The following is a 27686-nucleotide window of genomic DNA, read 5'->3' as shown; positions in this document are numbered from 1 at the left end:
CGTAATCGGCTCATAATCCGCCTGAAACCACTAATCCCAGAGAGGCGGATCCAGTCCGCCTTAAATTCGCTTTTATTGGGAATTATTCCCGTGAAGGTCTCTCATCAGCCAAATTATAACCGTGTTGGTCACCGGCTTATTGTACGAGGTTCCATTTGTGCCAGAAATATGCTCACGTGCACACTTTCCGTGCACTCCCTGTGTCTTCTTGGACTCTCGGTTGTCTCGTTATTTATGCAATAATTTCTCTAATTTCCTAAAATCATTAATATAAGCCAAATATGTCGTCAGGGGAGCATCTACACAGGTTCCTGTGTTCAGTGTGCACGTGTGCAGGCGTGCACGGGACGCATTTCAGGCCCAAATGGACCCTCGTGTCCTTGTTCTTCACCATCAGTGTTTGTTAAAAGCTGCTTCTGGACGTATCTGCAGAGCAACACGGGGAGAAGAATCAGCTTCTTCGTGTTCGCACCTCTGAGTTGTGATGGCGCTGACCGCCGCCGTCCGCCGAGGTCGCGGCTGCCGCCTGCGCGCCGTCCGACTCGGAGCGCAGGACGCTGTCCAGAGAGTCCATGGAGGAGGCGGAGTTAACGGAGATGCCGGACGCCGAGGTGACGGAGGAGCGTGAGGAGTGGACAATCGAACGCGCCTGAAGACAAACATGGATGCAAGTCAACAATTTAAATAAAGTTTTTAAAGAGATAAAACATGAAAAGTCTTGAGTTCAGTGTCTTAGATGCAATAAAAGTCCAAAGTGAACACAAGAATCATTGTTTTTTTCTTTGATTGTGTCACTAACTGAAAAATAAAGGTTAGAAACATGAAGGGAGAGACTGGACTGGAGGATAAATCACTGCTCTGATGATCTTTCTGGGAAATTAGGACAATTTTTAGGCTGTGTTCGAAGCCGCATACTTCCATACTACATACTGCATACTGCATACTACATACTGCATACTGCATACTGCATACTACATACTGCATGCTACATACTGCATACTACATACTACATACTGCATACTACATACTGCATACTACATACTGCATACTACATACTGCATACTACATACTGCATACTGCATGCTACATACTTCCATACTACATACTGCATACTGCATGCTACATACTGCATACTACATACTGCATACTACATACTGCATACTACATACTGCATACTACATACTACATACTGCATGCTACATACTGCATGCTACATACTACATACTGCATACTGCATGCTACATACTGCATACTACATACTACATACTGCATACTACATACTGCATACTACATACTGCATACTGCATACTACATACTACATACTACATACTGCATACTACATACTGCATACTACATACTGCATGCTACATACTACATACTGCATACTGCATGCTACATACTGCATACTACATACTACATACTGCATACTACATACTGCATACTACATACTGCATACTACATACTGCATACTGCATGCTACATACTGCATACTACATACTACACACTGCATACTACATACTGCATACTACATACTACATACTACATACTGCATACTACATACTGCATGCTACATACTGCATACTGCATACTACATACTGCATACTACATACTGCATACTACATACTGCATACTGCATACTACATACTGCATACTACATACTGCATACTACATACTGCATACTGCATACTGCATACTTACATACTACATACTGCATACTACATACTACATACTACATACTGATCGATCAGACAGTATGCAGAGCGTTTACCCACAATGCATTTCGCTCCTGCCCGAGCCGAAATCAGCCGGCCTGAAGCTGATTTCCCTTAAGCTCTAAACTCTGTAAACTTTAGCAACATTTGAAACATTTTCAGGAGAGAAAGTAGTCGTTTAGATCCCCAACGTGTTGAAAACCTGACAAAATACCGGCTGTTTACAATTTTGTTCCCACTAATTCGGCGCTACTAAAGCTAGCCGCAGTGAGCAACGCACTTCCGGTTATTTTCACAAAAATAAAATACCCGTTGCCTTTTATCATAGGGAAAGCCATTACCATACAATTTTGTTTTGAAAACAGGAAGTGAACCTACCCTCGTTGTAGCTAGCTTGAAACTGCCGTTTTGACAGGAAATGACGATCGGCGACGTTACGTTACGCTGCATCTTGGGTAGTTTGAGTATGAGTAGTAACCTCATGATGCATACCCAACATTTCGGCGAATCTAGTATGCATCCGGGAACTTCTCGCTTACTCAAACTTGCATACTAACTCAAAAAGTTAGTAGGAGTAGTAGGAGAAGTATGCGGTTTCGAACACAGCCTTGGTCTTTTTAACCTTTAACACCAGTTTGCTGATTTAATCTTCATCTGGAACTTTTAAATTTAAAGTTAAAGTTTCTCATTTTGTTCAGATTCAGACCAAACTTTGATCGTTTCGTACATTTAAACATTTCTTTTAAAGTTAAAGTCAGCAGACGAACTCGGGTGCTCACCTCGTGCTCGCTGACCGTGCCGACTGATCCCGTACGCCGGTGCTGGCGCTGAGAGGCCCCGGGGCGTCGCACCGCAGCCGATGTGTAGGAGGAGGCGGAGCTAAGAGAGTGGGAGGAGGTCTGACGGGCAGCTGCGTCCATGCTGATGGACGCCTGAGGAAGAAACGACCAGAGGAAGAAGGACAGAGTGATGAAGAGGAGAAACAAAGCCTTTACACAGCAAAGCGAGCTGTAACCGCCTCCTGAAACCTGAAGGACCAACATTCACTTTAATTTCATGTTTCTCAGCCTCTAATCAACCTAGAGTCATGAAATAAGAAAATAATGAGAGCTTTTATTGCCTCTAGCAGACGTCAGAGGTGTGGACTCGAGTCATGTGACTTGGACTCGAGTCAGACTCGAGTCATGAATTTGATGACTTTAGACTCGACTTGACAAAATCTAAAAAGACTTGTAACTCGACTTGGACTTTAACATCAGTGACCCGTGATTTCACTTGGACTTGATCCTTTTGACTTGAAAATACTTGCTACATTCCCCAAACCCAAAGATTAAAAAGTATGTTGACATGGTTGCTCTCTCTATTTGCACGTGTGCATCTGTGTGACTGTGAGAGAGAGAGAGCCAGCGCGCTGTCGGCACAATATCCAATCAGATTAGATCCACGTTGTTTTGATCTGACAGCATCCAACTAATCAAATTACAGGACAACCAATGAAGAGGAACAGAGAACAACGCGCCAGTAGGCAAAAATGATGCCAATAGTTTTGTTTGAATATATTACATATAGATTTATGTTTGCGTATGTTTCTATATCTGTGTGGGCCGTAACAGAGGATGTGAACATGCAGGAGTGGAAGGAGAGTTTTTGGAAAGTGTGGATTTTTTCAGGATGTGAAGACAGTTTTAGAGAAAAAGTTTGAAAACTAAAAAGACTGTTTAGCAAAACTGAGGATATTTTGTGATGAAGATTAACACTGATCGGGAAAGCCGCCTCTTATGATGTGGAGGTTGTTTCCCCCCAGAGCCAATAAACTGCCTTTCCCCGCCCACAGCTCTTTGGCCAGCTCATTGCTCTGTACGTAAAAAATCTGTTTAGAGCTCCTGCATCAGAACCTCTAAAGAGTCAGTGGACAGATTTAGTTTTTTTCTGGGAAAGTGACGACAGAACGGAAGAGATTTGTGTATGTGTGCGCCAAATATTTCACAGACGAATGTTTCCAGAACTTGGGCCAATACCGAGCCCAAGGGAGAGCCCAGACACCCTGCGGAGGAAACTCATTTCAGCCGCTTGTATTCGCGATCTCGTTCTTTCGGTCACTACCCACAGCTCGTGACCATAGGTGAGGGTAGGAACTAGAGCCTGGCTCGGGCCGGATTTTTCTGTCCGAGCCCGGCCCTCAACCGATAGAAAAGTTCTCAAATCCGATCCGAGCCCGAGATTAATTAAAATATTTGTGTCCGAGCCCGCCGGAAGCCCGAGACCAGTGACCAACGTGACTTTCAGTTCTCCAGAAGCTATTTTTCTTGTCCTCCATAGCGCTTCCAGCCAACTGAGCTCGGCTGCATCTGACCACAGATGCACACAGATGCATGCTGCACGGCATGAGGCACGAATAGCCTACCAACATTTTCATTTATGCATATTCAATTATTTATGTTTATCACAAAAACTGACGTTTGCAATGAACTGAAACCTGTCCTCTGGCTGTTTATAATTTTCACGATGTCTGGTTGCTTTCGAGCCCGACCCGAGTCCGACAAGACATTCTAATTTTTTGTCCGAGTCCGGCCCAGCCCGTCGGGCTTCGGTCGGGTTGCCATACTCTAGTAGGAACATAGATTGACCGGTAAATCGAGAGCTTCGCCTTCTGGCTCAGCAGATTTTTCACCACGACGGGCCGGTGCAGAGACCACTGCAGACGCCGCACCGATCCGCCTGTCAATCTCCTGCTCCATTCGCCCCCTTACTTGGGGAAGGATCTCATTCCCGAGTAAGTAATTTAACGCTCTATTATTGTGTTGCTTTCCTGTATGTACAGTATAGTTACATAGCTTCTTACCACAGGAAAGGGTTTGTATCGTTAGCAGCTAACGTTAGCTAACGGTTAGTTATGCAGCTAATAGCATCTGCAAGCTCTTATCTCTGCCAACTGGGCTGTTGGAGGTGTTTGCATGTCCATGAGATGGTTAGCTCGCTCATTTTAGACCAAAACCCCTACTTCAAGCTTCCTGAAGAAGAATGAATCTGCAAATTCAGTGCGTTTCATCAGGATAATGATTCATTCATGGTTCCAGAGTCAAAACGGTCAGTCTGTCTGTGTCGTTAGCTCTGCAGCTAATAGCTCGGTCACTGTCGCTAATGTAACAGTAAATAGCATGAGGTATGCGAGTGGACACCTCATTTACTGTAACGCCAGTGTTGTGTACGTATTTGTTGTTTTGATAGCCGTCCTGCTGTTGGTGTTATGGCGCGCACGATATCTGCCTTTCCCCTGATTGAAATGACTCGCGCTACGTGCATCTTTGCAAACCAGAGCAATCAGCTGAGAATGTCAAAATCCTCACTCCTGCTTTCCCCTTCACGCACACCTTTTTTGCTGTGTCTTGTGTAGCACTTGCTTGATGTTTGGCTGTGTTAGGAGAGTTGTTCACTAACTAGTTCGTCATATTGTCAAAGTAAGCTCATATCAACAGGTTTCGCTAGTTTTACGGCATAGGGCTGCCGTGCCATCTACGTGCCATAGCGATTCACAAAACATTTGCGCAAGGTACCACGGGCGCAAGTAAGGCCACACCCCCACTAAACAGCTCATTCTGAGGATCCTAAGGAAAGCTCATTTTTGGGACTGGCTGTAATTCTGCACCAAGGCAGAATTTTGGGGAAAAAAACTCAGATACAGTATTAGGGGACCACTAAAGCCTATAAAAATATATAAAAGCAACCATTTAATTTCATGCCATAGGATCTTTAAGGTTACACTTAGGTTTTGAAAGGAGTTAAAAAGACTGAAAATATTTGATTATATGAGATCAATACAATACAGGACAGAAACTGCTGTGCAACTAGTTATAGTGCAATAAGCTATGGAAATACAATGTCAGCACTTTATGAGGAAATTACTAGCTTGAAACTGCTGTTTTGACAGGAAATGATGATCGGTGAGTAGTAACCTCATGATGCACTCAATCCAAACCTTTTAACCACGGTCGGGTGGCTCAGATTAAAAGGCCACGCCTCCTTTCTGTGACACACACAACCTTCCTTTTATTTCATGGAACCATAACGGTGTTAAATGTGACGTTTTCTCATGTTTTTCTGGGTCCAAACCTTCTCCAGCTGGGCGGTGATGTCGTCCAGGCTGAAGTTGGAAGCCAGCGGCGGCCTCCCCTGCTGCCCACTGGGAGCTCTGATGGTGCCGGCCGGGGACGCCCTGGTGCTGCTGCTGCTGCTGCTCGCCCCGCTGCTGCCACCGCCTCCACCGCCGCCCCCTGCTGGCTGCTGCCTGCTGCTACGCCCGGCGGGCGGCTTCTGTCGGACCTGCAGGTCGAGGAGACAACAAACCAAAGGATGCTTTTTACTTCATATATAAAGAACGGCGTTTATTTCTAAACAACATGTGGTTATTGGCTTCAAACGTTTTAAGATTCTCGCTCCGGTTGTCAGATGTGTGCACCTTGGTGTCGGTCAGCCCCAGCCGGACCAGGCCGCCGGCGCCAGGTTTGGCGTTGATAGTGCTGAGTTCCTGCTCGATGGAGGACAGATCAGCCATGAGGGCGTCGAGGTCCACGTTTTCGCCCTGATTCAGCGCCTCTGCAGACAGACGGAGGACAAGTGTGAGTTTCAGATGGACGACAGAGAGGAAACGTGTGGGTTAGTGTGTATTTTTTTATATTAAAGAAGATTTTTGGGATCCCAGGGTTCCTGAAAAAAATTGGTGGACTAAAATTACACCTTTATTTCATCAAAGGATTTCTGTCACCATGTTTCACCAGTTAGAAAAGTTCCCCACGTTGCATATAAAACAGGTATGTGTGTGTGTGTGTTAGTGTGTATTTTTTTTTTATTAAAGTTGAGTTTTTGGGTTCCCAAGTTTCCTGAAAAAATTGGTGGACTAAAATTACGCCTTTATTTCATCAAAGAATTTCTGTCCCCATGTTTCACCAGTTAGAAAAGGTCCTCACGTTGCATAAAAAAACAAGTATGTGTGTGTTAGTGTGTTTTTTTTATATTAAAGTAGATTTTTGGGATCCCAGGGTTCCTGAAAAAAATTGGTGGACTAAAATTACACCTTTATTTCATCAAAGGATTTCTGTCACCATGTATCACCAGTTAGAAAAGTTCCCCACGTTGCATATAAAACAGGTATGTGTGTGTGTGTGTGTGTGTGTGTGTGTATTTTTTATATTAAAGTTGAGTTTTTGGGTTCCCAAGTTTCCTGAAAAAATTGGTGGACTAAAATTACGCCTTTATTTCATCAAAGGATTTGTGTCCCCATGTTTCACCAGTTAGAAAAGTTCCCCGTGTTGCATGAAAAACAAGTATGTGTGTATTAGTGTGTGTGTGTTAGTGTGTATTTTTTATATTAAAGTAGATGTTTGGGATCCCAGGGTTCCTGAAAAAAATTGGTTGACTAAAATTCTGCCTTTATTTCATCAAAGAATTTCTGTCCCCATGTTTCACCAGTTAGAAAAGTTCCTCACGTTGCATGAAAAACAAGTATGTGTGTTTTTGTGTGTGTGTGTGTGTCTGACCGTTGATGTTGTAGATGGAGAATCTGTAGGAGAAGTTAGCCATGTTGGTCTCCTGTCTGAGGGGAGCTTTCTGCTGGGGGGGCTGCTCGGGGCGGCCATCATCCAGGCTCTAAAACACACAGAAGAAGAAGGACTGAGCGTGTGCACGTGTGTGCACAAGTCGTATGAAAGCGCCTCCTCTGTGATCCGATCGGATACCTGAGTGAGTTTGTCCAGCTCTCCCAACCAGGCTCCGAACATCTTATCCAGGTCCTGGTCCTCCTTATCGCTGTCCTCCTCTTCCTCGTCCTCCTCCCCCCTGACCTCGACCTCCTCATCTGAAAGCTGGTCCATCTGAGGAAGAAGAGAAGAAGAAAGGCAAACATGAGGAGACGGTTAGAGTCTGAGCTCTCAGCTCCATCTAGTGGTCAGCGGCCTGTATTGCAGCACCAAGCTTTTTTTTTTTGACAGCTTGGTGTTTAACTTGAACACCAAAGAGAATCAGAAAATGGAGGCAGGGTGGTGCATTTAGAATAGAAATAGAATAGAAAAATACTTTATTCATCCCCCAATGGGGGAAATTCAAATTAGTCAAGAATATTAATATTAATATTTACAATGATTGTATATTAACAACAACAATAATAATGCAAATTCTAATAAAAATACTACTACTAACTAATAATAATAATAGTAATAATAATAATAATAATAATAATAATAATAATAATAATAATAATAAATACATTTAAAAATAAATAAATTAAAGAGATATTCCAGCAGCATCCGGTCAGCTTCCATCTCCGACAAGAACACATGATAAGTATTGATTTAACTCTCTCAGTCTGTACTCAGCTGATCAAAAACCCTGCAGCCAGAGTTCTGATGAGATCTAACAGCAGAGATCATATTTCTCCAGTTTTAGCTTCTCTTCATTGGCTCCCTGTTAGATTCAGAATAGAATTTATTTAAGATTCTTCTCCTCACATATAAAGCTATGAATGACCGAGCTCCATCACATCTTAAAGATCTCATAAGATATTTTCCACAACAGAGCCTTAAGTTATCAGGCCCCTCTCTGTGGAACCAGCTGCCAGTTTGGGAGGCAGAGCCTTCAGTTATCAGGCCCCTCTCTGTGGAACCAGCTGCCAGTCTGGGAGGCAGAGCCTTCAGTTATCAGGCCCCTCTCTACCTTTAAGACCAGGCTTAAAACTTTCCTTTCTGATAAAGCTTATAGTCAGCGATGGCTCAGGTGACCCGGAATCATCCCGTAGTTAAGCTGCTATAGGCCCAGACTGCTGGGGGAGCTCCTATGATTGTACTGAAGCTTCAAAGTTGTTCCTCCCTTATAGTTTTGGATGAAAGCGTCCGCTGAATGAGAAAAAACCTCCTCAGGAAACACTTTTGGGTAACTAACAAATCCACTACAGATATATAATTGAATAGAAGAGTATGAGACATGTCCATCTCTGCTGGGGACAGAACACTCTGACTAGTTGGTGATTGTTAGAGTTTTCTTTCCAGCTATAAAACACAAGAAGAAGAAGACAGAACCACACTGAATTCTGAGTCAGAGACGTTCGTCCCGCGGCCTAAAAATAACCTTCATAAATACGATTTATAACAAAAGAATCCGAGAAGCCAGAGAGGGATTCAGGGGAAAGGTCATGGGAGATGAATGCAGCGTGTTTGTGATAAACTGTTAATGTTCGAGTCAACGCACTGTGGGGGGAAGTGCTGCTGAGATTAATGGTGGCAATAACCATCTTCCTCCCACACATGCACGCACACACACACACACACACACACACAGGAAGATGTAAATAGGCGGCGGCCTAAAGCAGAGCATCACAGATACACAGCAGCTGCTGAGCTCTTCACAACCAGAAGAAAATCATTACATCCCAAAGCCTGACGTGACGCTCCGTCAGATGGTTCAGGAACTGAAAACAAGCCGGAACCAGATGCTGGTTCTGTGGGGCAGATACAACTGGGGTCCAGCAGGGGGCGCTGTGACCTCAGCTTCACCTAACGCAGGCTGACCTGTTGGAGCATGGAGCTAAAAATGTTGGGTTTGCTCTGAAAAATGGAGGGAAATAGTAGCTGTGGAGCCCTTCACAGCTCTCCATAATGTTAGGTACACAGTGACGGTGCATTAAAGCGGCCATGTTTGGTGCTTTGGCGACCGATGACATCACCAGGTGCTGAGTATCCTCTCCGGTTTGTCCCTTTAAGCTTCTCCTTCAGCACACAGAAGGCCGGCTCAGCTGGATGTGATTCAGCCGACCGGCTCGGCCATGTTTCAGCTCTGAGAAACTCTGCTGCTGCTCAGCAGGATGTTTGGGATCATTCTCCTGTTGCAGCCACACATGCCCACACCATAACACCCCCACCACCGTGCTTAACAGAGGAGCTGCTCTGCTTTGGATCTCAGGCTCTTCCTGTTGATCTCCACACTTTCTTCCTGCCATCACTGATGCAGGTTCATCTGGGTCCGGTCTGTCCAGAACACCTTTTTCCAGAACTCTGCAGCTCCTTTAAGGACTTTGTAGCTAACTAGCGGTTAGCATGTAGCAGCGTAGCCTCTGTGTTTCTGTGGCTAACAGGCGTTTAGCATGTAGCAGCGTAGCCTCTGTGTTTCTGTGGCTAACTAGCGGTTAGCATGTAGCAGCGTAGCCTCTGTGTTTCTGTGGCTAACAGGCGTTTAGCATGTAGCAGCGTAGCCTCTGTGTTTCTGTGGCTAACAAGCGTTTAGCATGCAGCAGCGTAGCCTCTGTGTTTCTGTGGCTAACTAGTGGTTAGCATGTAGCAGCGTAGCCTCTGTGTTTCATTATTTTGGGATTAGGATTTTTTTTAAACTGAATTTCTTATATTAATTTGACTCTTTTGGTAACTGAAAGCAGTTTTAAACGTAAATGTACAAAAAAGTTTAAACTATAAAGCTGTTTTTCACAGATGCAGCTAAAGAAATGGGAACAAATGATGTGTCTCTGTGACAGGCCGCCGTAAACCGATAAGATCGACAGATTTATACAAAGTTTTGGACTCTTCTGGGTGTTTCAGGAAGTCAAGATGGAAGCGACCGTAGAGCAATCTTATTACAGCTTATAGACGGAAACAGACGAGACATTATAGACTAAAAGTGTGAATATATCGAAGCAAACATTACGATCCTGCCTGCTTTTATTATTCCGTGACTCTTTGCCCACAGTATTAGATTCATCAACCCACCAAACTGCAGCTGCAGAACACAGAAAATATCTCTGTTTGCTTTGTCCCTTCAAGGCTACTGTAGCAACATGGCGCTTTAAACGTTTCCGGATCATCGGCGGGAGGAGGCAGCAGTCCTGTGGGTCAACATATTCTGATCGATAATCGATGAGTTTCCCGCTGCAGCTCCACCCAAACGACCACAGAGTTACACCCAGGGCACGGCGTGCTATTCCTGGGCAGCGGCTCAGCTGACGCCCCCTGGAGCCCCCTGGGGGGATACGCAGCCAGCCAACACACACATGAGATTAGAGAGCAAAGCGTCACACACCCTCATGCAAACACACTGAAAAACACACCCCGCAAACGGCGAGGAGCGGCGCTACAATTAGATCCCTGCGGTTATGGAGGTCTGTCATTTAGACTGGAGGACAGAAACTCTGAAAACTCTGAAAACTCCCACAGCTCGGCCCTGCAGCGCCCCGCGGCCTCCACTCAGCCGCAGGGTCGACTCAAACCGACACACAGAACAGAACTCTGCAGCATCCGAGCTCAGCTTCAGAGTCCTGGAAGCTTTTTGAGAAGTCCTGGAAGCTTTTTGAGAAGTCCTGGAAGCTTTTTGAGAAGTCCTGGAAGCTTTTTGAGAAGTCCTGGAAGCCATTCTTGTCGTATGTCAATAGTACAAGTTGTCAGATCACTGTGAACTGCAATGCTGAGCTAGTGTCTGTTTGTTTTTTGTTTTTTTGTTTTTGTCTTTTTTTTCTGTTTTTTTTAAATGATCATTTATTTATTACTATTTTTCTTTATTTGTAATTGATTTATATATTTTGTATTATTATCTGCCAATTCAGATATTTGTCATTTTATATTGATCTCATTCACTGCTTATACATGTATATATACCGGTGTATATATATTTTCTTTTACTGATATTACTATATTTATTCTTTCACACATTTATTTATTTGTTTGTTTTCCTTTGCTTTCTATCTAAACATATCTATCTGCTGGGGCTAGGTCCCAGAGGGATAGGGGTGGGGGGGCGGATATCTGTTTTGTGATACATTGAATCTATATTTGCCAATCTAAAAAAAAAAATACACTGTAATCATTATTGTATGGAACTATTGTTTATTATGTAAAACTCAATAAACAGATTGTTAAAAAAAATAAAAGAGTTCTGGAAGCTTCAGAGAGTTCGGGACCAGACTCTGAGTCATCGAAGCTCCAAAATATAAATTATCCCAATTAATTCACTTCCTGCTACTTTTTGTCCCACAGACTCAAACATGTAATTCACCTGAACTAAGAGCAGAAATCTAAAACTATTTTCCATTCACCTTCATAGAAAACTGCTGAAAAGTCCAGATCCAGCCCTCAATTTCTTCCTTTCGTTCCAGTAAAAACAGGAAGCAGCTGATCCACTGAAACGGGTTCCAACATGAACATAAACCCAGAATCTGAGTCAGAACCAGAGTTTGTTAGAGAAATGGGAACAAATCTTGATTCCAGTCTAAAACCCACAAAGAGCTTCTAGATTATTCATTTCTGGTGGCATAAAACACTTTAATCATTTCATTTATATTAACTGTTCCATAATTAGTCATTAGATTATATCTTATATTCCTTTTTTAAGCTTTAAATTGAATCTTATTTACTTTTTATTGATGTTGAATAACATATAATTCTTATTATTGTCTGTTATTTTTCCTACTTTTAGACGTGATAACATTCATTATTTTGGGATTAGGACTGTTTTTTAAAACTGAATTTCTTATATTAATTTGACTCTTTTGGTAACTGAAAGCAGTTTTAACGTAAATGTACAAAAAAGTTGAAACTATGAAGCTGTTTTTCACAGATGCAGCTAAAGAAATGGGAACAAATGATGTGTCTCTGTGACAGGCTGCTGGGAACAAAGTGCCTAAAGATCCAGTTTAAAACGGCTTCTTTGCTAAGTTGGACACAACACTGGTTCATCCCTTGAGTTAGGAGCCTTTTTCCTGCCTGAATGGTTCACAGGTCAGAGTTCAGTGGCTTAACAAAGAAAAAACTGGACTGAAGATGAGGGAAAAGGCAGAAAATGTCTAAAGAAAAACGTTGAAAGAGCTTCAGAAAGTCTTGAAACTATTGCTGAGGATCACTTAAGCTGCTTGGATGCAAAATATAAAGAAATAAAAGGTGTCTCGTGACCAAAATGCTTCAAAAACCACATAAAATCCTTAATATGGCTGTCAAAGTCATACAAATGTAGTTGGAAATTATTTGTTATACAATAAATTATAATTAAATGTCTGTTTCTGTTCATTTTAGGCCACTATTTGAGTAAATTAATGTAAAAAAAATCTAATAATTTTTTTGTTGCTCGTCTGACTCCAAATCTGAGGGAAGTTTGTTCCTGTTTGGTGACATAAAGTCCTGTTTTTAAAGTCCTGTGACAGGCTGCTGGGAACAAAGTGCCTAAAGATCCAGTTTAAAACGGCTTCTTTGCTCAGTTGTCTGTTCTGTGTGGACACAACACTGGTTCATCCCTTGAGTTAGGAGCCTTTTTCCTGCCTGAAGGGTTCATAGGTCAGAGTTAAGAACAAGGACTGGGCTTAAGATGTGTGAAAAGGCAGAAAATGTCCAAAGAAAAACTCTGAAAGAGCTTCAGAAAGCTGCAGAGCTGTTGATGACTTTAAAAAGATTTCAGGAGAGTTAAAGAGAAATGAGGCTGGATCAGGAGTTTCTGTTTTTCTGTTTCAGGAACATCTGGCCACATGCTGCTGTGGGCTCAGGATCCATCTTCAGGCCTCGTGTTGGATAAGGCAGAGCTTTGCTCCCCTCAGAAAGAGTGTGAGCAGAGCTGAGGCAGCAGGTCACTGATGGACTCAGAGTCCAAAGTAAACAGTAATTACGCTGCTCGTCCTGTCTGTCAGACTCAAACCGTGCAATCATCCTCCCCTCCTTCATTCCTCCTCCCACCTCTCTTCGTCTCCTCTCTCCTTTCATTTCATTTCTCCTGTTTTCCCTCCTCCTTTCCTTTTCTAATAACTCCTCATCCCTCTTCTTGTTCCTTTTAATCAACAGGAGTGAGACGATAAATCCTAAAAGATCAGAAACTCTTCCACCATCATGTTGGAGCTCCTACAGAGTAACACATTGTTCTGTTTTAAAAAAGCAACGGTCCTTTAAAACTGCTTTTATTAGCTTCCAAACAGACGAGAACAACTTCCTGCAACCATCCGTCAAACACTTCAAAGGACCTCAGACAGGAAGTGACCTTAGATATGAAGGTGAGGACGCCAGGAAACAGGCCTGACTGATGGTTTTAATGGGAACGCTGGGACCAAACCAGCGCTCACGGGTCAAACTGAGACAGTAAAGTCCGACACCGAGGAGAGGAGGCGCCGAAAAGGATGGAAGGAAAGAAAGGAAAGGATGCGAGGTGAGAGGAGACACCAAAAGGAAACAGACAGAGGTGAAAGTTAAGGAAAAACAACGGTGAAGAGGAGGAGAGGAGGCAAGAAAGGAGACAGGAGACAAGGAAAGTAAATGAGTCAAGAAGAAAGGATAGGATGCAAGGTGAGAGGAGGGATTAAAGGAGACACAGAAAAGAGTAGAGGAAACAAGATCAGTGGAGACTAAAGGAGAAAAAGGGAACAAAAGATGGCGGACAGGACACAAGGGAAGGAGACAAGTAGAGATGAATGTAAAGAGATGAAAGGTAACAGAACTTAAAGTAGATAAAAGATGCCTGTGAAGGAGAGAGGAAAAGAGAAAAGGTGAGATGTGATAAAGAAAAAGAAAAGAAGCGAGGACACAAGGTGGGAGGAGATGAGGGTAAAGTGGAGTAAGGAAGGAGAGAAAAAAGGGAACAGAAGGAGAGAGAAAAGTAGACAAAACGCAAGAAGAGGAGTGGAAAAAGAAGAAAGGATGTAAGGTTGGAGGAGATAAGGGAAGAGGAGGCACCAGGAGAGAAGACAAAAAGTGAGAAAAGAAAAGGAGAGGTGAGAAGAAGACAAGAAAAGGGCATAAGTGGAGAAGAAAGGACACAAAACAAGGTGAGAGGTGATCAAAGGAAAGGAGACAAGGAGAGAAAATGAATAAGACATGAGGGAGAAAAGTAAACAAAAGTGGAAAGGAAGAATGAGAAGGGGAGAGGATGCAAGAAAAGGGTACAAGTGGAAAAAAGCAGAGGGTGTGAGGTTGGAGGAAAGGAGGAAAGGAAACGATAAGAGGAGAAAAAAGTCAGAGATGAGGTGAGAGTTCAGATCGACAGCTTTTAAAGAAAACTCGCAGAGCGTCTCATCCCTCTCGACTCCACCAACATCTGCTGCCGGAGTGCCTTTGAGCAAATTCCTCATCTGTAGTGGGACGCTCCCAGTTTCCCACAGAGCCAAATGGTCTGCAGCCGCAACAAAACACAACACAGAGGGCTTTAAAGTCCCCTGAAGCGCACTGAATGCGGCCCATTCCCACGGTTCTATAACAGGACGCACACACTCGGTATTTTTAGGTCTGCGGCGGGTTTCTGTGAAGTGAAGCTATAAATCAGAACCAGAGAGAAAAGGGATTCCAGTTGTAAGTTAAGCAAGAAGACACAAACACTTTCTCACATTCAACATCTCATTTGTGTCATGTGAGCAGTTTCAAAACAACAGAATGTTTTGATTTGAATTTTCTAATTTCAGCACTTCTTCCTGCTTCTGTTTTCAGCCAATCGCAGGTTTTTTAAGACCCGATCAGGTGACTGGGAGCAACCTGCAGTATGTGCTAACCCACAATGCATTTCGCTCCTGCCCGAGCCGAAATCAGCCGGCCTGAAGCTGATTTCTCTTAAGCTCTAAACTCTGTAAACTTTAGCAACATTTGAAACATTTTCAGGTGAGAAAGTAGTCGTTTAGATCCCCAACGTGTTGAAAACCTGACAAAATACCGGCTGTTTACAATTTTGTTCCCACGAATTCGGCGCTACTACAGCTAGCCGCAGTGAGCTAACGCACTTCCGGTTATTTTCACAAAATAAAATACCTGTTTCCTTTTATCATAGGGAAAGCCATTACCATACAGTTGGTGCTTTTGTTTTGAAAACAGGAAGTGAACCTACCCTCGTTGTAGCTAGCTTGAAACTGCCGTTTTGACAGGAAATGACGATCGGCGACGTCACGTTACGTTGCATCTTGGGTAGTTTGAGTATGAGTAGTAACCTCATGATGCATACCCAACATTTCAGAGAATCTAGTATGCATCTGGGAACTTCTGCTTACCCAAACTCACATACTAACTCAGAAAGTTAGTATGAGTAGTAGGAGAAGGATGTGGTTTCAAACACAGCCTTGGAAATTTAACAGGGCCACTGTCCTTGTCCCAGAATTCATGTAAAGGGTCCAGTTATTGACTCAAGTTTGTCCGACTTGCAATAAAATGTTCAAGATATTCTGCGGCTGATATAAGTTACTTTAATGGTAGCTGCTCTTTAAAAGATTCAGTAGAGCCCAGGGATCTCAGATGTAATGGTAGTGAGGTCCACAGTCTTCTTTAAATTCAAATCCAGAATGAGGAACCATCAGGACTTTCGGTTATGGGGTCTCTAAGGGCGTATTCACACCTACCTCGTTTGGTCCGGACCAAACGACCAAACGGACCAGATTTTCGTTGGTTCGGACCTTTTGGGATGGTCTGAATACAAACCACCGAACTCTGGTCCGGACCAAACAAGCGGACCGAGACCGAGCTGAAAGGTCGGACTCGGTCCGGATCAAACGAACCCTGGTGCGGATCTTTTGGAGGTGTGAAAGCAGACCGGACCTAATCCCAGACTTTTTGCTTTTTTGTACCTCGGCGTTTGTCTGCTGCTCGGTAACAGAACAGAGCGTCGTTCTTCTAATTACTAGACCGGCTGTGGTAAAGCTAATGAAAGACCGAAAATAATATTTCTAGACCGAAAATGAGTCACTTTTGAACTTAGCACTTTGTGTTGCGCGTGTCGATTCTGACCAATAGCCGAACGACTTCAGGGACGCGCCCTGAAGTCGTTGACATATTTTGGTCCGTTTACTGAAATGTACAGTCTGAAAGCTAACCGCACCAAAATGAAAAAAAAAGGTTCGGACCAAAGCAAGTGAACTATCGGACTTTCCTGGTCTGAATACGCCCTAAGAGTGACAGCAGAACTCTGAGCTCCGACCTATCTATTTAAAACTACACTTCTATTTTGACTGAGCGTCACACAGTTACTCAGTTACCCCACAACAGGCTGCGCCACCTGACCACCTGAAATGTCTCAAGACCTAAACCGGAAAAAAATGAAAACGGCAGAAAAGAGGAAGATGCTAGCAATAACTAGAGTTTACTGAATGGTGAGGGAGTTGAAGAAGCTAATGCTAGTGGCCAAGCTAACAAAGAAGCTAATGCTAGTGGCCAAGCTAACGAAGAAGCTAATGCTAGTGGCCAAGCTAACAAAGAAGCTAATGCTAGTGGCCAAGCTAACGAAGAAGCTAATGCTAGTGGCCAACCGAACAAAGAAGCTAATGCTAGTGGCCAAGCTAACGAAGAAGCTAAAAAAGATTAAAGTTTATAGATATAGAAAAAAAAAGGTCAGCCAGTAACACCAAATAAATAATAAAACCCAATTAGAAACTAAATAAAATCCCTTAAAAGTAAGTGAATGTGTGTGTGCAGCAGGAAAAAAAGCTGGTTTTGGGACAAAAAAACTTTCGTCCAGATGGAAAAAAGAAGCTACAAATGATTGAACAAAGGACGGCAGTTATCGTTTAAAATGTATTCAGCTGAACTGTAGCTGAACTCTGGTTCAGGGGCGCTGGGAGAAGCTGTGGGTCACCAATCAGACGACACTTTAACATCCAGTTAAAAGAGTTCTTCTATTATAAAGATGTTTGACCAAACCACGACACCACAGAGAAAGAGAGGACTGACCACCTCGAGTAAGCGTAGAAACTTTCTTTTTAAGATTAAGATTAAGATCCGAGAGGTTTTTCCATATTTTTAATCAACCTTTTCCAACATTCAGCTTCAAATTCTTCAATAAAATCCTTTACAGAAAGACCACATCCACATGAATGAAATGACCAAAGGTTTCCCACCAGCCCTCTAACAAGATAATTATTCACTTGTTGGTGGTTTTAATCGTAGTGGCTGATCTTTGTATGTTTTGGAGAGAAAGCCTTTGCTGACGATGAAACAAAGAAGAGCTGACGTTACAAAAAAACCCGCCGAGTAGATGTCATTAACCGTTGTGTGTGATGTCATCAACGCTGAAAGAGACGCAGTAAACAAGCCGCACACTGTCTGTGTGTCTGGATGGGGTGATTAGCCAAGGATTCACACTGTGACATCAATTACAGCAGCGACGGTGTGTGTTGGAGCCGGTGTGTGTGGCCCGAGGCGCTGCCAGGTCCGACAGCGATCCTGCAGGGAAGCGATCATGCATGCTGCTCGGCCTTTCATGCAGGAGGCGGGTTTCTGTTGTCCCTCAGCTGGGCTCCAGTTTGGAAATCAGTTATCAAGGGCTCAAGTTCAAACGACCCAGCTCAGAAAAGGGGGAACAGAATGGAACATTCATAAAAATAAAATAAAAATTTAATTCACATCTATTTTTACTAGGTCTGGGCGAGTTAACTCGTTATTATCGCGTTAACTTGTTAATTATTTAATGCCGATCAATATTTTATCGCCCATTAACGCAGGTTTTATTATTGTAAAAGTCTGTTGAATGCATCACATTCACACAGTTACAGCAAACACCACAAAGCATGGAGGAATAAAATAAAGATAAACTAGCAGCTAACATCACCGCTACAGGTGCTCCTCGGTCTCTGGCTGTGTTCGAAACCGCATACTTCTCCTACTACTCCTACTAACTTTCTGAGTTAGTATGCCAGTTTGAGTAAGCAGAAGTTCCCGGATGCATACTAGATTCTCCGAAATGTTGGGTATGCATCATGAGGTTACTACTCATACTCAAACTACTCAAGATGCAACGTAACGTGACGTCGCCGATCGTCATTTCCTGTCAAAACGGCAGTTTCAAGCTAGCTACAACGAGGGTAGGTTCACTTCCTGTTTTCAAAACAAAAGCACCAATTGTATGGTAATGACTTTCCCTATGATAAAAGGCAACGGGTATTTTATTTTGTGAAAATAACCGGAAGTGCGTTGCTCACTGCGGCTAGCTTTAGTAGCGCCGAATTCGTGGGAACAAAATTGTAAACAGCCGGTATTTTGTCAGGTTTTCAACACGTTGGGGATCTAAACGACTACTTTCTCACCTGAAAATGTTTCAAATGTTGCTAAAGTTTACAGAGTTTAGAGCTTAAGAGAAATCAGCTTCAGGCCGGCTGATTTCGGCTCGGGCAGGAGCGAAATGCATTGTGGGTAAACGCTCTGCATACTGTCTGATCGATGAGTATGCAGTATGCAGTATGGAAGTATGTAGTATGTAGTATGTAGTATGTAGTATGCAGTTTCGAACTGCTGTGTAGACCGAGCAGTCCCCTGCTTCCGAGCAGCAAACACAGTAACAGGCGCGGCTGTCGGCAGGCGGCAGCAGGCAGTGATACGAAGGGAGAGAAAATAGGGCCAAGCGATTGTGAGGTCTGACTTTTTCCTGGAGAACGATTTTGTGATGCAAATGTATTACTCTGTTGAACGCATATTGTTTTGAGAAGCAAAACGCTTTATTTTTTAAACCCCAGCCAACTAGCCGGACTACCTTCATCAACACCAAAACGAGGCTGGAACTCTGCTCACAGGACGCAGCAGGCGGTAAGAAGATGTTCAGAAATGATGTTGCTGATATGGGATGTTACACAGCTTCATGTCAAAAGAGGCGAACTGTCCCTTTAAATGAAGCTAATGAGATAAAATATTAAATATATGTTGAGTTCAAACTGTCTGAAACTAAATAGAAATCAGTGTAAACACAAGTGGGACTCTGGCGTTTGAAGCAGTCGAAGTGAATCATGGCGTCCTTTCATCACAGAAACGCTTCGCCGCTCTCACACAGGAAGTAGAAGCGGGGGGGGGGGGGGGGGGGGCAGAGGAAGGAGCCGCCTGCTGATCTAGCAACAATGATATCACTTCCCCTGAGACCCGCAGCAGGGATTACATCATTTCCTCACATCGACATCTGCCTCCATCTTTCAATGCGAGGAAGAGAGATTAATGCAGAGGAGAGGGAGCTGGTCCTCTTTTAATCTGGAGTTTTACTGCTCTGCGTTCAGCCACCAGGTCAAACACTCTGTTAGTGTGTCTAACATCAGATCCCAGGGGTCCTCAGATCGGATCCCGGGGGTCCTCAGATCGGATCCCGGGGGTCCTCAGATCGGATCCCGGGGGTCCTCAGATCGGATCCCGGGGGTCCTCAGATAGGATCCCAGGGGTCCTCAGATCGGATCCCAGGGGTCCTCAGCTGCCGCCATGTAACGTGACGCTGACACATGCTCGAAGTGTTCCACATTTAAACACAGAACAAATGAGCTCTATTTTTACTCCCAGAGCAACAAACAGCAGGAAGTGGGATCTGCTGGATGGATTTACTGCAGATGGAGCTGACGGGGCTGAGGCCCCGGTGGGTTTCCACCAGCTGGCTGAGGCTCGGGTGGACTTTAGATGTGAGGCTCAGCAACACGATGGATGGAACGGAAAGACAGGATCTGACCAAACTATAACGAGGAGGATGTTTTCAGACCGATCCGGACACCAGGCGGGACACCATGAACCAGCATCCAAACAAACGTCTGTTTCAGACTTTAGCTGCAGGACAGCAGGTGACTCTCAGCTGAAGGACGAGTTCAGACAGCTTTGTTCCCTCTGACGGGATTTAGAGAAAGACTAAAATATTATTATCTGACTGCGGCCTGAAAGATTATAAAATAATCCAGATTCTGTTGTTTAAAACAGAGGTGAAATGTAGGGAGAGAGAATTCTTTAACGCAGTGAGAATCCAAACCAGTTTCCTCCCCTGGGCTCCACCATATGGGCCCTTTTTCTGGGATAAAGGAGAAGTGATTGTCTCCCCATCCAGGTGGCCCCCAGGTGGTCCCCAGGTGGCCCTCAAGTGCCCCCAGGTGGCTCCCAAGTGCCCCTAGGTGGCCCCAGGTGGCCCCCAGATGGCCACAGGTGGCCCCAGATTGCCTCCAGGTGCTCCCAAGTGGCCCCAGGTGGCTCCCAAGTGCCCCCCAAGTGCCCCCAGGTGGCCCCTGGTGGCCACAGGTGGCCCCAGATGGCCTCCAGGTGCCCCCAAGTGGCCCCAGGTGGCCCCCAGATGGCCCCCAAGTGCCCCCAGATGGCCTCCAGGTGGCTCCCAAGTGCCCCCAGGTGGCCCCAGATGGCCTCCAGGTGGCCCCCAAGTGCCCCCAGGTGGTCCCCAGGTGGCCACAGGTGGCCCCAGATGGCCCCCAAGTGCCCCCAGGTGTCCTGGTTAAAGGACACAAAGACATTATTGAAGAGTTTTGCCTCGTCTGCGACTCTGAATGGATCGAGCGGGTAGAGAAAATGAGATGGATGGAAGGTCGAAGAAACTATCTAGGACCCAAAGATTTAAAATTTGGCTACAAACAACAACTACGAACCAAACTGAGATCTGCTGATCTTAAAGGAACCGAGAGGATCAGAGTGTTGGCTGTAAACCTGTTTCTGATGGTCACCAAACCAGCACCGGTTCTCTAAGGGTTTGGACATGTGGAGCTACTGAGAGATTAATCTGCTTTTAAAGTCCGATCGATGCTCTCAGCTTCGTCCTTATTCTGGATGTTTCCACCTTTCATCACGCAGCGAAACACAAATAGCTCCTTCCAACGCAGGAACACGAGCCACTCCTTCCCAACAGCCCACAACCGCTCACTGTGTGTATATTTACATTTATATACACGCCGCTTTCATATCGTCACCGGTGTGGCAGCTGTGTGTGTGTGCCACCAAACTCCCTGCAGAGCTTAATGATAACAGGGCAGCGTCGCACACAAAGCTTCTGATCTGTGCAGAAAAACCAACATTCCCAGCTAAGTGTTCCCAAACCGTCTGCTGGGACGACCTCACGTACAACTTGTGCTCGCTGGGTTCATTTCCAGAGTTGAATAACTGGCAGAATATTTATTCAGTTTGTCTTCTTTTGGTAAGAAGTTTTATTTTCTTCATAATCACCTTGTTAAACCAGCAAAACTGTTCCACATTGGAGTCCTAAACACAGGCAAAGTCCTTTGGACAGAGCAGACCAAAGTGGAGATGTTTGCTCATGATGCACAGCAGCACGTTTGGAGCAAACCAAACACAGCATATCAGCACAAACACCTCACACCAGCTGTCAAGCACGGTGGTGGAGGGCTGATGATCTGGGCTGGTTCTGCAGCCACAGGACCTGGGCACCTCGCAGCCACTGAGTCCACCATGAACTCCTCTGGATACCAAAGTGTTCTAGAGTCAGATGTGAGGCTAAAGCTGGGCTGAAACTGGCTCATCAACAGGACAAAGATCCCAAACACAGCAGCAGATCTGCAGCAGAATGTGTGAAGAAGAGAAGAATCAAGGTGTTCACCGGTCCAGTCAGAGTCCAGACCTCAGCCTGCCTGAGACGCTGTGGTGGGACCTTCAGAGAGCTGAGCAGAAACCAGAGCTGCAAACCTCAATGAGCTGAAGCAGCTGGAGAGAAGAGTGGGAACAAGATTCCTCCTGAGAACGTCCCACAGGAAACCAGCTACTGGATCAGGGGTTCACTTAGTTTCTCACTCACTGCTGCTACCAGCTGCTGGATCAGGGGTTCACTTAGTTTCTCACTCACTGCTGCTACCAGCTGCTGGATCAGGGGTTCACTTAGTTTCTCACACACTGCTGCTACCAGCTGCCGGATCAGGGGTTCACTTAGTTTCTCACTGCTGCTACCAGCTGCCGGATCAGGGGTTCACTTAGTTTCTCACTGCTGCTACCAGCTGCTGGATCAGGGGTTCACTTAGTTTCTCACTCACTGCTGCTACCAGCTGCTGGATCAGGGGTTCACTTAGTTTCTCACTCACTGCTGCTACCAGCTGCTGGATCAGGGGTTCACTTAGTTTCTCACACACTGCTGCTACCAGCTGCTGGATCAGGGGTTCACTTAGTTTCTCACTCACTGCTGCTACCAGCTGCTGGATCAGGGGTTCACTTAGTTTCTCACTCACTGCTGCTACCAGCTGCTGGATCAGGGGTTCACTTAGTTTCTCACTCACTGCTGCTACCAGCTGCTGGATCAGGGGTTCACTTAGTTTCTCACTCACTGCTGCTACCAGCTGCTGGATCAGGGGTTCACTTAGTTTCTCACTCACTGCTGCTACCAGCTGCTGGATCAGGGGTTCACTTAGTTTCTCACTCACTGCTGCTACCAGCTGCTGGATCAGGGGTTCACTTAGTTTCTCACACACTGCTGCTACCAGCTGCTGGATCAGGGGTTCACTTAGTTTCTCACTCACTGCTGCTACCAGCTGCTGGATCAGGGGTTCACTTAGTTTCTCACTCACTGCTGCTACCAGCTGCTGGATCAGGGGTTCACTTAGTTTCTCACTCACTGCTGCTACCAGCTGCCGGATCAGGGGTTCACTTAGTTTTTCCAGGTGATTCCAATAGAAATAAATCTTTCGTACAATGTTCAGCAGTATTGTTGGAACACGTTTTTAGTGACCAAAATGAGATTTACAACCAATAACTGGTCAGCATGAGGTCAGGATATAAATACTATAAATTAGCTGTTTTAGGAGAACTTTATTCTCCTAAAAAACGATCTCAATGTTCCCATTTTTCCACGATTTCTAAGAAATGCCAGCAGGCGGTTCGTAGAAAGACTTCTGAGAGCTGTAGCTCGAGTATCCAGGAATTAGCTCGCACCGACCACAGATTTCTGACACCAACACTCTGAACTGGCTGAGGCTAAACGCTGGAGACTCAGAGACGTTTGTTTTTCCACACATGATGAATCCTCTGTGATATCTGATGAATGTGGGTAAACACACCCGCCCAGAGACGGTGGAAGAACAGTTTATCTTGGAAACCGCCGCATAGTTTTCCACCCATCAGCTGGCGGCCGACCAGGAGGACAACTGCTCTGATATTTACAGACTGGAAACCAACGAGCGACATTCGGGCTGAGAAACACAGCGAGGACACTAAAAACCTGAGCCTGGTCCAGACCCCAAAGAGCCGACAAAAATAAGATTCTATTTGGGAGCAGACAGAGGAGGCTGGACACGCAGCGACAGATGCAGAAGGTGGCGGCGGCGGTATAATAATACCCGTCAGGAGCCGTTTAATGGAGGGCCGCGAGCACGTGGACCACATGTGACCGTCACTCCAGAGCCGTGAGGCTGCTGCTGTGTGCGTTTCACAGTCCGGCTGTGAGAGAGAAATGGGCTGTGTTCCAAACCGCATACTACTCATACTACTCATACTGACTTTTTCCTGGATGCATACTAGATTCTCCTAAATGTTGGGTATGCATCATGAGGTTACTACTCATACGCTAACTACCCAAGATGTTACGTGACGTCGCCGATCGTCATTTCCTATCAAAACGGCAGTTTCAAGCTAGCTACAAAACAAAAGCACCAATTGTATCGTAATGGCTTTCCCTGTAATAAAAGGCCTTGTGACCTAGTGACTTGGGAGGTATTGGAAAAAAAGACACCTTATTTCCTTATTGTGAATATCTGTCGAATATCCGAATATCCAATATCAAACCAACTTCACCACGGTCTGTAGCGGCAGCTGCAGCAGACACATTTCCGGAAAGGTACTGGCTTGATTAAATTCATTCTGGACTCTCTATCCGACCACATGAAGACCTCGGGACACTTCGGTTTGGCTTTAGGGACCCTCTACTCACTACCACGTAAGTGTTATGTTGTTTGGAGCTGTAGAAGAGGTATAAAAATAGCGTTTTGTAGCGGTGACATCATTTGCTCCTCTCACTTCCAGGCTAACGACTTTTGGCTAAAAACGGTCAAATCGAAATTCTCAAAACACATCCGAATGACATGATTTTGATGTCAACTCAACGTACGTACTCCCAACATCCCGTAAATTGATCTAAAATGCATTTTACTCCGGATTATCCCTTTAAGAGAAATCAGCTTCAGGCCGGCTGATTTCAGCTCGGGCAGGAGCGAAATGCATTGTGGGTAAACGCTCTGCATACTGTCTGATCGATGAGTATGTAGTATGTAGTATGTAGTATGCAGTATGTAGTATGCAGTATGTAGTATGCAGTATGGAAGTATGTAGTATGCAGTATGTAGTATGTAGTATGCAGTATGTAGTATGTAGTATGCAGTATGGAAGTATGTAGTATGCAGTATGTAGTATGTAGTATGCAGTATGTAGTATGTAGTATGCAGTATGGAAGTATATAGTATGCAGTATGTAGTATGCAGTATGTAGTATGTCATATGTTGTATGCAAGTATGTAGTATGTAGTATGCAGTATGTAGTATGTAGTATGGAAGTATGTAGTATGCAGTATGTAGTATGCAGTGTGTAGTATGTCATATGTTGTATGCAAGTATGTAGTATGTAGTATGCAGTATGCAGTATGTAGTATGGAAGTATGTTGTATGCAGTATGTAGTATGCAGTGTGTAGTATGTCATATGTTGTATGCAAGTATGTAGTATGTAGTATGTAGTATGCAGTATGTAGTATGTAGTATGCAGTATGTAGTATGTAGTATGGAAGTATGTTGTATGCAGTATGTAGTATGCAGTGTGTAGTATGTCATATGTTGTATGCAAGTATGTAGTATGTAGTATGCAGTATGCAGTATGTAGTATGGAAGTATGTAGTATGCAGTATGTAGTATGCAGTATGCAAGTATGTAGTATGTAGTATGTAGTATGCAGTATGTAGTATGCAAGTATGTAGTATGTAGTATGCAGTATGGAAGTATGTAGTATGTAGTATGCAGTATGGAAGTATGTAGTATGCAAGTATGTAGTATGTAGTATGCAGTGTGGAAGTATGCAGTATGTAGTATGTAGTATGGAAGTATGTAGTATGTAGTATGTAGTATGCAGTATGCAGTATGGAAGTATGTAGTATGCAGTATGTAGTATGCAGTATTCAGTATGTAGTATGTAGTATGCAGTATGTAGTATGCAGTATGTAGTATGCAGTATGGAAGTATGTAGTATGCAGTATGTAGTATGTAGTATGCAGTATGTAGTATGGAAGTATGTAGTATGCAGTATGTAGTATGTAGTATGCAGTATGTAGTATGTAGTATGCAGTATGGAAGTATATAGTATGCAGTATGTAGTATGCAGTATGTAGTATGTCATATGTTGTATGCAAGTATGTAGTATGTAGTATGCAGTATGTAGTATGTAGTATGGAAGTATGTAGTATGCAGTATGTAGTATGCAGTGTGTAGTATGTCATATGTTGTATGCAAGTATGTAGTATGTAGTATGCAGTATGTAGTATGTAGTATGCAGTATGTAGTATGTAGTATGTAGTATGGAAGTATGTAGTATGCAGTATGTAGTATGCAGTGTGTAGTATGTCATATGTTGTATGCAAGTATGTAGTATGTAGTATGCAGTATGCAGTATGTAGTATGGAAGTATGTAGTATGCAGTATGTAGTATGCTGTATGTCGTATGTTGTATGCAAGTATGTAGTATGTAGTATGTAGTATGCAGTATGTAGTATGCAAGTATGTAGTATGTAGTATGCAGTATGGAAGTATGTAGTATGTAGTATGCAGTATGGAAGTATGTAGTATGTAGTATGCAAGTATGTAGTATGTAGTATGCAGTGTGGAAGTATGCAGTATGTAGTATGTAGTATGGAAGTATGTAGTATGTAGTATGTAGTATGCAGTATGGAAGTATGTAGTATGTAGTATGTAGTATGTTGTATGCAAGTATGTAGTATGTAGTATGCAGTATGTAGTATGCAAGTATGTAGTATGGAGTATTCAGTATGTAGTATGCAGTATGGAAGTATGTAGTATGTAGTATGCAGTATGGAAGTATGTAGTATGTTGTATGCAAGTATGCAGTATGTAGTATGCAGTATGGAAGTATGTAGTATGTAGTATGTTGTATGCAAGTATGTAGTATGGAAGTGTGTAGTATGTAGTATGTAGTATGCAGTATGGAAGTATGTAGTATGTTGTATGCAAGTATGCAGTATGTAGTATGCAGTATGGAAGTATGTAGTATGTAGTATGCAGTATGGAAGTATGTAGTATGGAGTATGTAGTATGTAGTATGCAGTATGGAAGTATGCAGTATGTAGTATGGAAGTATGTAGTATGTAGTATGGAAGTATGCAGTATGTAGTATGTAGTATGTAGTATGCAGTATGTAGTATGTTGTATGGAAGTATGCAGTATGGAAGTATGCAGTATGTAGTATGTAGTATGCAGTATGGAAGTATGCAATATGTAGTATGTAGTATGTAGTATGTAGTATACAGTATGGAAGTATGCAGTATGTAGTATGTAGTATGCAGTATGGAAGTATGCAGTATGTAGTATGCAGTATATAGTATGTAGTATGTAGTATGGAAGTATGTAGTATGTAGTATGTAAGTATGCAGTATGTAGTATGTAGTATGTAGTATGCAGTATGTAGTATGTTGTATGGAAGTATGCAGTATGTAGTATGTAGTATGCAGTATGGAAGTATGCAGTATGTAGTATGTAGTATGTAGTATGTAGTATACAGTATGGAAGTATGCAGTATGTAGTATGCAGTATGTAGTATGTAGTATGTAGTATGTAGTTTGGAGTATGTAGTATGGAAGTATGTAGTATGTAGTATGGAAGTATGTAGTATGTAGTATGCAGTATGTAGTATGCAGTATGTAGTATGCGGTTTCGAACACAACCTGGTGTAATTTCTGAGTTTAGTTGAAAATGACAACAACACAAAAACAACATTCAGTAGAAATGAATGTCCCCAAACATGATATATGTGTCGGGTTAGGATGGATGGATGGGCGATGAAAAGGGTCCTGATGATCCAGTTTAGTAAAAACCTTTAGACCTAATATGAATGTTGATGGTTTCCCACAGGAAGCTGCAGCTGTGGTCTTAATGGAAACGTTCCTGATTGATTTCCGCCCACCTCCTTAGCTTTGATTGACAGCTCTCTTAGCCAATTAGAGTTCCTGCCGTCCACAGAAACGCTGCTGCACTGCAGTCAGCGTTCTGGTTCCACCCAAAGGTGCAGGACGGGATGGAGAAGCTGTCCCGAAACAAAACGAGGAAGAAAAAAAAACCT

General features: G+C 43.8%; 1 protein-coding gene across 2 annotated transcripts in view; it reads right to left on the bottom strand.

Annotated features, from left to right (window-relative positions):
• raph1a (Ras association (RalGDS/AF-6) and pleckstrin homology domains 1a) overlaps positions 1–27686 on the bottom strand; it is a 103335-nt gene that overhangs the window by 36175 nt on the left and 39474 nt on the right. For both annotated transcript variants that reach the window (XM_075480253.1, XM_075480254.1), the window contains exons 3-8: positions 7445–7579; positions 7247–7355; positions 6169–6305; positions 5823–6032; positions 2492–2644; positions 473–649 (exon numbers count right to left, since the gene is read on the bottom strand). In XM_075480253.1, coding sequence (XP_075336368.1) covers positions 473–649; positions 2492–2644; positions 5823–6032; positions 6169–6305; positions 7247–7355; positions 7445–7579 — 921 coding nt within the window. The remainder of the gene's footprint in view (positions 1–472; positions 650–2491; positions 2645–5822; positions 6033–6168; positions 6306–7246; positions 7356–7444; positions 7580–27686) is intronic.

This window comes from Odontesthes bonariensis, chromosome 12 (genome assembly GCF_027942865.1).
Source record: "Odontesthes bonariensis isolate fOdoBon6 chromosome 12, fOdoBon6.hap1, whole genome shotgun sequence".
Lineage (NCBI taxonomy): Eukaryota > Metazoa > Chordata > Actinopteri > Atheriniformes > Atherinopsidae > Odontesthes > Odontesthes bonariensis.
Note: the sequence above shows the minus strand (reverse complement) of the source record. Positions and strands in the feature narration are given on the sequence as shown.